This window comes from Cebidichthys violaceus, unplaced genomic scaffold (assembly GCF_023349555.1).
Source record: "Cebidichthys violaceus isolate CVI_PGR_0920_01 unplaced genomic scaffold, fCebVio1.0.p SCAF_8, whole genome shotgun sequence".
NCBI classification, from domain to species: Eukaryota; Metazoa; Chordata; class Actinopteri; order Perciformes; family Stichaeidae; genus Cebidichthys; species Cebidichthys violaceus.
This window is the reverse complement of record NW_027176964.1, coordinates 15,638,844-15,654,394: the sequence shown is the minus strand read 5'-3', so window position 1 is coordinate 15,654,394 and position 15,551 is coordinate 15,638,844. Positions and strand designations below refer to the sequence as shown.

At 43.5% G+C, this 15,551-nt stretch overlaps 2 protein-coding genes across 2 annotated transcripts; one reads left to right on the top strand and one right to left on the bottom strand.

Annotated features, from left to right (window-relative positions):
* Positions 1–2,300: 2,300 nt before the first annotated feature.
* On the bottom strand, positions 2,301–5,180 carry kcnmb3 (potassium calcium-activated channel subfamily M regulatory beta subunit 3). The gene is made up of 4 exons (XM_068737895.1): positions 4,974–5,180; positions 4,045–4,254; positions 3,725–3,899; positions 2,301–3,085 (listed from the first exon to the last, which is right to left on the bottom strand). Exons 1-4 carry the CDS (start codon positions 5,057–5,059, stop codon positions 2,717–2,719), a joined length of 840 nt encoding a protein of 279 aa, XP_068593996.1. The 5' UTR covers positions 5,060–5,180; the 3' UTR covers positions 2,301–2,716.
* Positions 5,181–6,591: 1,411 nt separating this feature from the next.
* Positions 6,592–14,774, top strand: mfsd8l2 (major facilitator superfamily domain containing 8-like 2). The gene is made up of 11 exons (XM_068701711.1): positions 6,592–6,670; positions 6,877–7,062; positions 7,533–7,595; positions 7,704–7,823; positions 8,060–8,139; positions 8,601–8,883; positions 11,803–11,876; positions 12,323–12,536; positions 13,461–13,583; positions 13,776–13,906; positions 14,694–14,774. The coding sequence occupies exons 1-11, from the start codon at positions 6,595–6,597 to the stop codon at positions 14,772–14,774; spliced, it is 1,431 nt and encodes a 476-aa protein (XP_068557812.1). The 5' UTR covers positions 6,592–6,594.
* Positions 14,775–15,551: the final 777 nt, after the last annotated feature.

The following is a 15,551-nucleotide window of genomic DNA, read 5'->3' as shown; positions in this document are numbered from 1 at the left end:
TAGCTGAGACGGAAGGAGAGGGGACAATGAGAGGCCTGGCTGGGTGACCACGAAATCACCATCGCCTCTTACAATCACGGAAAAAAAACAATTGCGGGAACTGATGGGGGACATGTTGTCAAACACTTAGCATTTAACGCTTAACGCTAACTGAAATAGCAACTTATTTGTAGCCTACGGATGACGTGTCCTCGGTTTTTAGAAATAACCCCAGATAACTGACTTTTGTAGAGCGGTACATCCATAGACTTGTATGCATTCGGTGCACATATTCCTTTTTGAGTCTATTTTCTACTGAGCCAAAGTACTAGATGTGTAACCCCATTATTTAGCAGTCTTATTGTTCAAAAAAGAAAGAAGAAAAAAAAAAAAAAAGAAGAAGAAATTAGTCACGGCTATTCCAAGTCTCTTGTCTGTACTCCTAGCACTGATCTCTGCAGTATTTGTTTTTCGTTTCGTCTATCAGTATTATTTTGTGTCTGACGTCCGCCCCTCGCAGACGATCCGGAGAAAACCTTTCTGATGGTCGAACCTGTTAAAGATGTTCTGGATCGGTCATTCGGCTGATGAAAGGCAAGGGAGAGAGGGGGTGGGAGGGGAGGGGGGAGGATGTGCAGGGTTCCTTTTGTGTGCTGTGCTGTTACACTATGCAAGTTGTGATTCCTAATATGTACTGTATACTGCAGAAAAAAAAAAAGAAAAGGAAAAAGTTGATGTCAGAATAGGACAAGAGAGAGACGTTCACCCCCCCACCCCCCCATGCTCACACAGACCAGTGAACTTTGTAGAGACAGTACATGGAAGGGGACAAAAAAAAAAAGTAAACTGCTGCACTGTAACAGAATCCTCTACTTCTTCCCAACAAAAAGAACTGTGAGAAACGCCTTTTTGGACCCTGCCTTTTCGCTTCTCCTGACCAGGTTTCTATCTGGAGCTTCAATCTAAGCCATCCCGTATGATGTTTGATCGGTCCACTTTTGCTCCCGTCTTCTTGTTCTCAGTCATTTGACGGGTCGTTGAAGACAGACTCGCTCTCCTCACATTTGCCATATGGTCCCAGATCTTTACGTCCAGGTAGAGAAAAATAACCGAAGTGAATTTTCTTTTTTTTTTTTGTTTGTCAACCTTCCAAGTGTCTTCTTCCCTCCTCTTTCCGATGATTGTCGCCCTTATGTGTGGTAAGAACAGTCCTGGCAGGTTTCGCTCGCTGCACACAGACACACATACGTAAGAGGTCAGTAAATGTTCCAGCTTTACCAAATGATACGCAACAGGGACGGTTTTCCTGGACACTCAAAGTCTGTCTGAAAGTCCACTTTTTGTTTTGTTTTCTGTACATGGCTTACGGACTTTAAAAAAAAAAAAAAAAAAAAAACGCCCCGGGAAACCGATCCGAGTGAGATGCATGTGCTTCTGTACAGGCGACAGAGCAGTGGGCCGGACCCAAAACGGAGAAAACTAGACCCCCATGAACTTTATTGAAGAACTCTCTAAATGATGCTATTTCCCTTTGTAATTGTTGTTTCTTCTTCTCACACTGCATTATGCATGAGGTCCTCGAATATTGACTTTTTTTTTTTGTTCTGTTTTGTTTTTGTTTGACCTGATGTTGTTTACTTGAATTTCATGTACAGAAATGACCTTGTTACTTGTGTGAGGTACAACAAAGTCACAATGAAGGTAACAGATACTGATAACTGCTACTACATGTGCAAATGCTTTCCTTGAATTACTACAGAGGTAATATATTTTTGTATTTTTAAATGTAAGCAAACTCGTATATGTAACTGCTAACCAAAAAAAAGAAGAAAAAAAGAAGAAAAAAAAGGAGGAATCATGCATAATGTGCACCATCCTCATACAAAACCCAGTAGACAGCTTCTAGTTGTTGAAACGATATGAATGACAAAGCAGAGGTGGATTGTTGAATGAAGGACGAGGACTTGATGCAGTTTTCAGCGGACGATCTTCACGCCAAGTGGAGATCTCTTGCCCTAAGTGGAAGTCTGTAAGCACAATAAGGAGGAAGACGCTACCCTGCATGTTTTTAAAAAGAACCAGAACCCATATGTTAGTTATATATCCATCTATAGTATATATCATTAAAAACTCTCCAAATACTTGTTTTAGTTATCCTCATATGACAATGTCTGATTAAACAAAAAAAACAAAAAAAAACTGTATGCATTCATTTATTGTACTGTTGAATAAAAACATTTCTCCCTATCTAAATAGATGACCAGGCATTTTTTTTTTTTTATTACATTGCTTGTTTTTAGCAAGCAAAACGTATGTATGTGATTTACAAGGCACTTTTGCACCGTTGTGCTTCATGAAAACATTGACATTCATGTGGGATAAGGCTTCAGTAATATCCTTAAATTTGTGCAAAACAAGGAAATATTTTTCTTGGAAAAAAAAAATAGACACAAAGACTCTTTACTGGTTCTACCGTACATTCAACAAAGTCTCAAGTACTAACTAGCCCTGCGTCCCAAATCGCATACTTTTTATTTGTACTTTTAGTACGTTCTGCAGCTGCCCTTAGAAAGTATGTACTGTCGCATGCATGCATTCCGTTTGGACTACTCTTTCTTGGACCTTTTGACACACAAATCTTACTCCGATTTCTGTATACTACTTGCCCCGGTTTCACATTAAACACAAGTTACACATTGAAATGTTTCGGCATGTTGCAGCACAAGCACTGGATGTGTCATGACGGAGACTGCGCGCTGGATACCCGGAGGATTCCGTACAGTTTGCCCCGAGCGCATCTCGACGTCAGCCAGCCCTCCGCGGCATTGCTGCACGTCTCCGAGGAGAGGTGGGCCAAGCGCTGTGTCAGCTTGACGAGGCCCACCAGCAGAGCTCCACCGCCCAGCATCAGACAGGGCCACAGCAACGCAAACAGGGCTTTCTTAAAGGTGTACTTCCTGCTCAGGATGACGTCCCTGGGGTGCCTCGGCGGGTCAGTGACGCACGATGACGTGCTCCCCAGCTGAGTGTCCAAGCTGTTCTTCACTTTCAGGACTTCCTCCTGAAGCTCTGTTCTGTCCATCTGACATTTGGGTACGTAGAAGCACTGAGAGAGAAGAGATACGATTCAAGTGTAATTTTTATCAAGTGACCTGCTTGTTACAGTCGGCAGCACTGATTGCAATCAGTGAGACGAGCTGCAAGTTTCTTTTTTGATTCAGTATTTTGTCAGTTGAAAAAAAAGAAAAAAGAAAAAAAAAAAAAGAACAGCCCTTCCTAGCCTCCATCTGCTGCACTGGAAGAAAAAAAATGTTCTGAATGGAGCAGGAGTGCAGCATGAGAGCGTCTCCTAATAATATCTGCTGGCTTATTCACAAGGGTGCAGGATTCCGAGTAGTTTTCCATCCTGTCATCTTGTTCAGTGCAGCATTTTGCCTTCACTTCTCTCACAGGTGCTTTCTCAAGTCCCTGCTTAGATGTCTTAATATGAAAACATGGATGACTGTGAGTCCTGGGCAAGCAAAAAAAAAATAAAATGTGGCTCTACTACACCGTTGCAGTACATACAGTCGACATAAAGTCTTAAGGCTCAAACCACTCTCCTCGAGGTCTTCGAGTAACCTGCAGGCGTTCTTTCCCTCACAGCCGACGAGCCACGCCTGGTGTGAAGCGGATTCAAACCCGGGGCTCGTAAAGCTGTACGTCATGACCCTCAAACCTGGAATTCACAGTTATTAATCCCTACCTCCGGAGCGAGGAGGACCGACTCCTCGTCTAAGTGGAGAAAAGCCCTCTGATTGGCGTCTGTGAGGTTAACCGTAACCCTGAGGCAAGGCACAGTGCTCACACCTCTGCAGTCCACCCACTCCTCCAGGACGTCGGCCTGCAGCAGCACGCAGCTGGCCTCCTCCTCCCAGTTACTGCAAAACAAGAGCAACAGTTTGGTGTGTCCACGCCGGATCTTCAGTCCAAATGAACTACTGACAAATGTCAAACTATGAATCGCGACAATAACTGTCAGCCCTAATTGTGTCGATTAAAATCGCACGCTGTAAGTCAAAGGACCTGTTGACATAAGGTTTGACCACAGTGATGCCGACCACAAAGAACATGAGCACAGAGAAGGCCATCATGGCGAAGCCCAGCAGGACGGCTCTGTCCTCCCCGACACTCGACACGGGCGTCTGTGTCCGAGCTCGCTGCCCCCCACGCCCCTCCGCCCCGCTGCTCCACTCCTGCTCCTGCGCTGTCGCTGTGTGAAGGAGCTCGCTGTGTCTGTCACGCACACGCACACGCGCACACACACACACACACACACACACACACACACACACACACACACACACACACGCACACATGGGATGTAATGATTTTATCCAATAGTGATTCAAATAAGATTCCTGAGTCGATGCCTCATCAAATTTTTGTGTTCGACGCATAAAATGATTTGGTTCATTTGATAAATGTTCTATTCTTTCAAAACTACACAATTCCCTTCAGGGCTGAAAGTATCCGAACAGATTTTGAGTTTTTAAAAAATAAAAAACATAGTTTGCACGAGTTCAAAGATTGAGATTTATTTGCAAGTTTAAACTTTGGAAGCAGCTCCTGTGTCTACGAAGCACATTTGCCTTTCAAACTCCATAACCATAGTTAATAACACAGACTTTCTGGTAATAGTTTTAAGACCAAAGTGAGCCTCATCAGATCATATTTTGTCAAATAGCTCCCTCCAGATTCACAGAGGACATTCCTTTTTAGTTCTGACCTTGATAGGCTAAATCTGTTTCACCTTTAATGCAATATAAATCAATTCAAACTGCTCAAAACGATGCATCTGTGCTTTATAGACATATATAATGTGTTCCATCATACGTGCTCATATGTGTCCAGGAGCTGGAAATCTGAATGTGGAGGTTTGTTAAAACTCCACCTAATGGTGTCACAGCAGTGTTTTTCGAAGACTTTCCGCCCGGTCGATGGTCCTCTCTCACCGTGTCTGCCGCCTGCGAGCACCCTGCAGGTTGATGTTAATGGGGATGGTGAACGACCTCCGGGGAGAAGCTGTGTTCAAGAACATACCCACTCCTAGTCTCAGCCACCTCCCAGTCCCGAGTACGTGAATCCGCCTAACAAGCTCTTCTCTCTCTCTCTGAAAGTCAAAATGTCCTTCCGTTCTGTCAGCCGCTGATGGTCTTGCGTCTCAGACGAAGTGAGCGAGTGAGTGAGCCAGATTGCAGTTTATTCACCGGGAAACGCTTCCTGTTGTTTACCCAAGGCTCAAAGGTGAGCGCAACAACACGTCCCGCCCTCGTGTGCGTTTCTATAGGAACCACCACAGGTGCATTAAGACAGGTAGGATGCTAATGGCCTCTCAGTGGGACCGTGAGGCTCAGCTGCACGCAGCGGTTTGTCACGGAGAAGCAGAGTGAATCCCATCTTGATTGTTAACTTTCTACACCGAATGAAACGGCACGATGACGGTACAATCAACCATCTTTACGCACACTTACACACACACACACACACACACACACACGCACACACACACACACACACCAGATACTGACCCAAACATGCTTGTTCTGCAACATTTTATCATCCCGTTGGCCCGTCGAGCCGGAGACCTCTCACGTTGTTCCGACAGTGTGTGTCATGAGTGCAAGTTGCTGAGCAAGTTTATACGTGTTATTCAAACAATCCAAACTCCTTGAATTATTCATGGTTTGCTGGAGAAACATATGGAGGTATTAACTTGGTGACAGTTCAGTTTAATATAACAAGCCCAAGGCTGGGAACACCACAGCAGCTTGAGAATAGAGCCGACTATTCAATAAAACAGACAGCAATGCCATACCTAATTTATTCAGTATTGAATACAAAAGAGCAATTTTTTTTATTTTTTTTGAGGGGAATACGGCTTCTTATTCTGGGAAATGTAATTGCAGTTTATCTGATGTATTTTATACCCTGTGTGTTTTTATTACTGCGTGTGTGTGTGAGGCATCGTGTTTCTGAACGACAACATTATTCATATCTAGGGCACTACAAGAGGGCAGATATAGGTCCGGCGCACTTCTTCACTGGGCTGTGGGAGAATAAAGTGCGTTTGGTGAAACTGAAGAAAACAAGATTAAAAATGTATAAAGCGCAGTGTACTTTACCTCACCTGGTAACCCGAGACATTGCCTTGACCGAGAGGCTCTCAGCGTGGTGCAGCGCAGTGGACGTGACTCAAAGAGAATTTCCTCTTTAACATAAATGGCTAATGGAAATGGACTACTGCAATAATCTCCCTGGACTGTGTTGTTTTCTACCGCTGATTTGATGTATTCCGCCCCGTGCTTCCAGGTCTCAACCCTGCTGAAACTTCTTCTGCAGGAGAAGCCTCGTACGATCCCAGTTTTCCGTTTCTAAGAAGTTCGGGGGGAAAAAAAGAAAAAAAAATGACCTTCACAATGTCGGGGCAAATTCCTCCGACAATTCGGGGCAGCAAGTTGGACTAATTGAACGCACGGGGTTTCCTGTCTATCTGATAATGCCGCTGAACGACATTTGTGAACAACATGTGCAGCAAGAGGGTGGCGTATAAAAAGCAGCGAGTCATTGAGCACAATGGATAATCTCCAAAAGAGGAATCTAACTTTTCTCACTATTGGATTGATATTTATGCTGAATGGCATTGAGTACGGTAAGTTCATTATTACAGCTTTATGGACTTGAGGACATGAGATAATGGCCTCATTAGAGCAGAATCTGCCTGGCATTTCGGCTTCAAGCGCTCATTACAGAATACATTTATTCTCTGTGTGAGTAAACAAGGCTTGTCATTTACACATCTCTCCCCTCCTTTTTCCTCCACACTCGTCTTCCTCCGTGCTTCTCCGGCGGTCTCAGCCGTCATCCTGCCTACAATATGGAGGTACCTGCAGATTTTGGAGGCCCCCCCTTACTTCCTGGGTCTGGGTCTATCTGCCTTCAGTCTGAGCGGTCTGCTCACAGGCCCGCTTTTTGGGCTATGGTCTGATCGGAACCAAACTACAAAGTCCATCATCCTTTTCTCCAATCTTTTCGAGATTGCCGGTGAGTAATCAAACCACGAGGCGAATCGCATGGAAAGTCTGACTTTAGAAGCCACTGGCATGACTGCGTGTTTGTGTGAAACTCAAACTGGAGCTCGTACTCGGGCTCACTCATTGTGCACTACTCTATACTTAAGAGCCCTTCACTACACTATAAAGCGTCCATGTTTCAGGTAATTCCTTTCATCTACATTTCCCTTTGTTTAGCCTGAAGGTGCAATGCATGATGGTAGTTACCTTCAAGTTAGTGGCCGTAAATTTTCTTCCACAAATTCTACTTTACACGAAACTCAAATGGATTTATCGCCTGGGCGCCATGCATGTCTGTGCAACATTTCATTGCTATATCCTTCTGAGATATTTCATGTTTTTTTGCTGCTGGTATTTCAGTCACAACCTTTTTAAGTGAAGCATTTGTGTCGCACTGGAGACGCATTCCTCTGCATGATTTTCATCTTTATTTGTCCTCAGGTAACTTCATGTATTTTATTGGATACTCAAAGTGGCTGTTGCTATCCAGTCGTCTTGTAACAGGTGACACACCCACACTCACATGCGTGCGTGTCATAAAATAAAAGCCAATGCATGCACTGCATCAGCGCGCTGTGAGGCGTCACAGAAGAGATGCTGTTTCCTTCTCAGGTGTCGGCGCGGGAGCGGGCTCCTCCATCTTCGGTTTCCTGACTCGGAGCACTAAGCCGGAGGAGCGCGCTGGCATCTTTGCAGCCGTCATGGCCTGTCGACAAGCCGGCCTCCTTGTGGGTCAGTTTTTTTTCCCCCCCTTCATCTTACCGCAGAGAGAGGGGTCATTTCACCTCCCTCCACCTCCTCTGTCTTCTGAGAAATATCAGACACGGGAGACGATGTGATGTCTTCTTTGATGTTCAGTTTCAACCGTGAGAGGGAGACATTCAATAAGATGGAGGCTACCGTCTCCACACAACCCTCTGTTTTTGCTCCATCTCCTCTTTAAAGTTCTTCTTCCTGTCTCTCTCCAGGGCCGGCCTTCAACCTGTTCCTGCGGCTGTGCGATTTCAAACTGGGGCCCTTTGTTGTGAACAAATATACATCTCCTGGGGTAACAGCATCCAGATAATCAGTAATCTAAGGTTCCCTGAAAGCCTCATGAATACAGAAACAACCTTTAGAAAATAGTCGCTCCACATTCTGCACTCCTTCTGGCTCACGCGTCTTCTTTTATCTTCTTTGTAGAAGGATACAAAAATGCCTGCAGCAATACTCTGGACCGCAACAACTGAAATCGATCTATTTCCACCTCACGAGTCCCTGAGTAAAACACCTGTAGAACAGTAGCAGCTTAAATGAGATATAACAAAGCTCTTACATTCCATTTTTCATACATAATGTGACGCTGCACGTCTCATTCTATTTCACCATGCCAGGTTACTTCATGTCTTGAACACTCTCCTTCATATATCAAACGCTTTATCTCTCCTGAGAGTTTTCTTGGATTTTGATGTTGTAAAAAGATGTAAATATTTGAGGATGGGTTTAATCTCTTTCCCTCCTTACCCTCAGATCTTCATGTGCCTGTTGTGGGTGCTGCTCCAGTTTGTCGTCGTGGCTCTGTACTGGGACGTACCACCCATCGGCTCAGAGGAGGGCACGGCGATGGTGGAGATGAAGGAAGGGGATGACGATGAGGAGGAGGTGCTGCTCATGGGGTCCGAGGAGGAGCCGCCGCACTCCTACAAAGCTGTCAACTCTGACCAATTGGAGACCTCCACCTCGTCTGGGACGCAACCCGTCCACGGCGCCTCGACGCTCTTGAAACCCTTCAAAGGCTTCAGCGCCAGCAGAGGTGAGCGAGCGGGTTTGACTGCCTGTTTCGAACAATAACTGTCATCTTTCTCCTGCCTTATTTGTGGGATTCAGGTAGGAAGAGGTGTCACTGCCAATGCACATGTTTTGAATCAGCTCTATTGATTTCCTTGCACACACACACACACACACACACACACACACACACACACACACACACACACACACACACACATACTTTCCATTCTTCAGGTCTCTCTGAGGAGATCCGTGTGGCAGATCACATTCCCTGTATATTGATTGGACTTGTGTGTGTGTGTCTGGATTATGTTATGAGTGTCCATGTATATGTATGATGTCAGGTGTCCTATTGGATTAGTGTCATAGGTTTACATGGGATGCAAGCAGATATTGTGTGCCGTTATTGATTCATTTCTTTACATTGTTTGTGTGTGTTGATCCCTGTGTGTGTGTGTGTTGATCCCTGTGTGTGTGTGTGTGTGTGTGTGTGTGTGTGTGTGTGTGTGTGTCAAACCCTCAAATCGATTCTCTGACTCTTTGAGGATGTGCCAAAGGGATGGACAGTAGCCTTCGTTTTTTTTTTATTGACCGGGTTGCTGTGGTTGACTTGTGGATGAAATGGAGACAGAATTTGGTAATGTGGTCAACATTCTTCTTATCGATTCCTTTTTAAATTTGAAGAACATCTACAACACCTCACGAGCAAAAGTGGAGGATGTCTGCAGCTTTTGCACATAGGAGTGTCTGTTTGCTGTTACAGTGAATTCATTCGTTCAAAACATTTATTTTTAGACCTCGAAAATCATTGAGGTTCCCCTCATTGCAATGATGACAAAAAGCACACATAATGAAACGAATCAAAAGAAAAGAGGACAATACTCAGTGAAACACTTACACACTGAGGCAAAGTGGTTTCAGATCGTTGTCTTGAATTGTCCAATGGTAGTGAGAGTGTTTCAGATAAACACTCTCACAGTGTTTGGTGCACAAAAACTAAATGCAGATATTCTTTCAGCATGAGAAAGTTAGTCGAGCCAGTTATTGATCCTCCCCAACTTTTCCTGTATAAGTGAAATATCTTTGAAAACCAGGCAGCTCTTTCACTTGCTTTAATCAAGTCTCTTTATTTCTGGTTGGGGCTTTGCATCATGAACAACTGTGTGAATTCTTTGCTTTTGGGGACAGCAGATGAAAACTAGCCTCTCTGGCTCTGGGGGGGGGGGGGGGGTTCAATTTGAATTACATGGGATGCACACTATGGTCTTATTGTCTTGTCTGTGTTTCCAGAGTTGATATCAAGGTTAGTAACGTGACGACATATGTCAGAAGGTCACAGACCGGCGCGGCCGCGGCAAATAGGTAGCTAACGTTAGCACTGATTCACTCAGTAACGTTAGCGCTGACTCACTCAGTAACGTTAGCACTGATTCACTCAGTAACGTTAGCGCTGAGTCACTCGGTAACGTTAGCACTGATTCACTCGGTAACGTTAGCGCTGATTCACTCGGTAACGTTAGCGCTGATTCACTCGGTAACGTTAGCGCTGATTCACTCGGTAACGTTAGCTCTGATTCACTCGGTAACGTTAGCTCTGATTCACTTGGTAACATTAGCACTGATTCACTCAGTAACGTTAGCACTGATTCACTCAGTAACGTTACGAGGAGAAAATGAAATGCAAATTCAAAAGTGGTGCCCAAAAGCGGCAATCGAAACAGAAAATTGCTGAATTGAATGCCAAACTTCCAAATTTTTGACCGGCCGGTGTAGGATGCACTAATCTGCCAGAAGAGACAGGTATTGTACTTTTTGCTATAGCTAACATTACCACGTAGCTAACGTTACACTTTGACAGCCTTGCTGTGGACTAGCGTTAGCAACAGGTTCTTGGCTGGCTGTCTGAATACATTTCCCTCAAAAGAAAATAAATAAACAAATACAAATATTTAGCACTAAGAAACAGTATTTAACCAATTCATTATGGTTTACAGGAAGAGTTAAACATCTTGCGAAACAAGCGTGGTTGCTGAGAGTTGGATGTTACATTTCTCGGTCAGTTACAGACTAAACAAAACAAAACAAAACAAGATATGCTGGTGGGCAGATATTGTCACTTTTGGACAGAGCATTGCTGTTTCCCTGTTCACAGACTTTATGCTAAGCTAACCAGTTGCTGGCTCCAGCTTTGTATTCATCCTACAGCGTGGTATGTGGGTATTTACCTAACGGGGAGGGTCAAAACAATATAACTTGTAAATACACACACACAAATTAAAATACACGCACATTATAAACATGTGCACTATGTTGCGTACTGTAATGCAGTAATTCAGAAAAATAAAATCATATAAATAATTCTAAAAACATTGAATAGAGAGAACTGAACCATAGTAGATCACACACTGTAATATCAAGCCATTCCACCAGCCATCTGGCATGTACTTCCAAATTTAGCAGCAAGCCCGGCTCATTTTTACTCCTCTCCAAGTCCATACGGGGTTTTTTTGTTCCAGGAAAAGCTGGTATCAAATTTAATTAATTATGTAAATATATATATATATATATATATATATATATATATATATATATATATATATATACATTCCTTGTGATCATGTGATCATGTTTTAGTAAAAAGCAGAATCCTCACTTATCTCCAGAAAAAGACAGTTTTTTGACAGCCAGGATTTATCACTGCCTGCCTCTTTCAGTCTTAAGATTACCTTCAGATTAATACGTTTTCTTAAACTTTATTTCAACCAAACTTGCCCGTTGAAACTTTCAATTCAATGGCACCACTTGAGCATGTTATATGATTTTCTCCTCGCTTTCTCTGGTTTTCAGTATCTCTCTCTCTCTCTCTCTCTCTCTCTCTCTCTCTCTCTCTCTCTCTCTCTCTCTCTCTCTCTCTCTCTCTCTCTTGTCTTTCTCTCTGCAGAGCTCCTGAGAGAAGAGGTGGTTGTTCTCCTCACGGCTCAGTTCATCACTCTCTTCAATCAGACAGCGCTGGAGGTGAGAGCAGCTACCGTTGAGATCCATCAGCCGGCTTTTCCAAGCATTTCACACAGTGTCACACTATTTTACCCCGGGTCTCTTCCAAACTGCATCAATCTAAGCCTTGCTTGCAAAGACCTGCTGTTACTTTAAGAAAATAACCAAGTATCACTTAACACTCAGTATATAACTGATGTAGGGAGGGCACAAAAATCAGTCTCGTGTCCCAGACCTGAAACATGAAGGGGCCTTTTCCTATTGTCATTGAAATTTGGCCACTGAATAGTCATGTTGTGCTGACTTGGACAATCACTTCAATATCAAAACAGAATGATTCTTTTGATCTGGACAGAATGGAGCCTTTGAAGGAGATGAAAGCTGCGTGTTTCAGCTCCTCTACCTCCGACTGAATCGCTTTGTCTAACTGACTGACCTTCCGTACATCTTTCTTAAAAATCCCTCAGACCATGGTGACTCCTCTGACGCAGCGCCTCTTCAGCTTTGGCGAGCTGAGCAACAGCCTGATGTACGGCCTGTGCGGGGTGGAGGTCATCCTGGGCTTCTTCTTTGTGCGCTGGCTGAGCAGGAAGGTGGCGGACCGCGTCGTTCTGGCCGTGGGCCTGGTCATCTGCTGCATCGCTTGCATTTGGTGCCTCGTCTTCCTCTGCAACCCCCGAGGTGCTAACCTGTCCGGGAAAAACGTACAAACGCAAAATGCAAAGTCCGAAAGAAAAAAAAAAGCCTCATGGTTCTGTGCCAAATCCTTTTCTGTGAGACCGGTGTTGGCGTAGTGTGCATATTGGGTTACACACTGGCCGAATTGAATGTGCTCTGTAAATGATATCATTCAGGAGATCATACAGGCAAACTGGATATGTTCACGTTGGCCCCCGTCTGTTGCAGTTCGTCACGTTTATCGCTCTGATTACAAGTGACAGGTGCTGGAGCTGGGGAGTGCCTGAGTACACATAAAAGGATTACAGTAATCGAATTAGACAAAAATGCTATTTGTTAGAGCGTATCCTACTTTTGTTTGACATTTGTTACAGTTACAGTTAAAACAACCAAACAAAAAGAAATTAAACCTTAAAAGGCAGATTACCGGATGAGAAATACGTTTTTTTTTTTTTTCTTGGACCCACTGAGAAAAACTTCTGATCGGTGAAATTTCATTTTGATTATTTGATTACAGAAAGGAACATCCAACAGTGGAGTTGGGCACATATTCACACAAACATGTGCATGTTGCAAAGCAGCAGAGAACAAATATCTAGTGGCTGCCAGCTTGGCAGTGGTTTAGCTTGCAGATAGAGCCATCTCTGGTGGTGCCAACCCATTTATGGAAGGAACTGAGAGAAGGGATGGATAACTAAAGAATGATCTGACGCAGACATCGAAGTCTTTACCACCGCGCTGTTAAATATTAATTTAACAGCTAAGAGATCTGCTAATATATATTTATTGAATGTACGTGAGAGGTGGAGTTAGATTACGGTCAGTAAATGTAATTGTTTCATGATATGTTCCATATAATATGAAGGCAAACTACTATAATTCAATGGGCCTAATACCGGGGTATTCTTTTTTTTCCGATCCTGCCAGGTGGGTATGGATGGGAGCTGTCGAGCTTCATCATCGGAGTGTTTCTGCAGCTGCTGGGGCTTCCCTTCGTGGCCGTGTCTCAGGTGTCTCTCTTCTCCAAAGTCACAGCAGAGAAAACACAAGGTTGGCTCACTTTACGGGGCTGTTTGCACGATTCAACATGTTCAAAAACAACAGATTGCCGCACAGCATATGCGATGCAAAGAAACAGTAGTACATGCTTTTTTTTTTTTTTTTTTTTTTTTTAACTTGCCATATTTCAATGTTTGAAATAAATAACTTTTGTCGTTTTTTTTGTGACGCCTCACCGAAAAGGATTCAGCCAAGGTGTCAGACGCTCAGTCGGGGGCCTGGCCACCATCTTGGGTCCTTTGTGGGCTGGAGGACTGACCAATAATTTGTACACAATGCTGGGCATGATGCTCGCTCTTCTCATAATGATCACAGTAAGTAGAGCACAGCTCGTTAATAGCATCAAACTGATGATGAAACGATTCTCTTGTTTGCAATAGTTGGAGCCAGCAGCTGCTTAGCTTAGTATTAAGACTGGAAATGGGAAAATGGCAAATGTTCTTTCAGAAATTCCTATACCTTTTTATAACCTTTTTTTTAAAGTATCTGAAAACTTTGATTTAAATCTTACAGCAACAATAAGAAATATGCTCAATGGCTTTCTTGAAGAGAGTTATTTGAGAAGATCAGAATCCATCTAAAGTTCACTATTTGTTTCAGTTGTTTGAACCATACAACGGCTGAAGTATTAAAAAAAATGGTGTGGTTAAATCAACACTATTGTGTTAACAGAGCCGGGCTAAATGTCAGCTGCTATCTAAGCTTCTCCTGGCTGTAGCTTCTTATTTAAAATCCATCTACCAGCACCTCTAAAGCTCAGGAATGAACATGTTATATTGTGTTTAATCCATTCAAATACCAACGTGTAAACAATACTTTTTGTTCCACAGGGAGGTATAAACCTACTCTCAATGAGCTGGAATTGACATAATGCTTTAACACAGTGCTTCTTCTTTCCTATACCCCGCTTGGTACATGATGTGTCTTCTCTATTAGAATCCATCCAACGCTTTTTTTTCACTTACCCAAACGGAAAAAACAAAACAAAACCAGTGGCTACTTGCCAGTAAAATCCTTATCTCAGCATGTCTTTGATAGCCTCTGCTTATTACTCGGTGCTCTCTATTCTCTGAAGACATATCACGCTGTTCATTTTCTCAGGTTATGACAGCGCTGTCCTACGACCGCCTGACTGAGCCCAGGGCCGTGCACAGCGCCCAGAGCTCTGACAGCGGAGGATAGAGCTGCAGTTCTGCGTGGAGAGCCCCGAGAGGCCGAGGAGAGACAGAGGGAGTGCCCTTTACTTCTGAGAGAATCGATACAAGTTTACTGCAGAGGAAACTGTATGAGTGTGGAATAAAAATTGTTCAAAACCCATACTGTAGCTCAGAACCTGAGAGGTGATCACACAGGTAAAAACACTTTGTTCAACCTCTCAGCAATCAGACGTAATTAGAATCCATCTTCAATGCGTATCAAACCATTCATTATACTTTACACAAGGGGGCACCATTGCTCCCATATTGAATATTCAGAGGCGTAATTGAAGATGAAAGCCATTATTTTTAAACTGAACTATTTATATTCCCAGGTGTTGATGAAAAGATAAGAGAGCGGCTTTTTTTTTTTTTTTCCTCCTCCATGTGACCCACGCGCCAAATTTTTCATTTCTTGTCCCGAGTCTTTCTTCCTCTAAAAAAGAAATGAAACAGTTGACACAATGGGTGCAGAAGTGGAGTTGTCAACATCTTAGCAGCTCCATGTCAGCGCGGCTGATAGAAGAAGAGGGTCAAATAAAGTGACGCTTTAGTGGATTCTTCATATTTATTTGTAGTTTTGGATTGAAGCCGCAGTTCTAGTGTTCGTGTGCCTTTTGGATGTGACTAAAGCGGATAGATATTATCTGAAAATATTCCTGTATAGATCATGTGCAAATGAGGAGCGCATGAATTAAAACCAAATAGGACAAATACTTGTTAATTAGCCAGCTCTCTCGTTTCACTTTGGGGGGGGATTTAA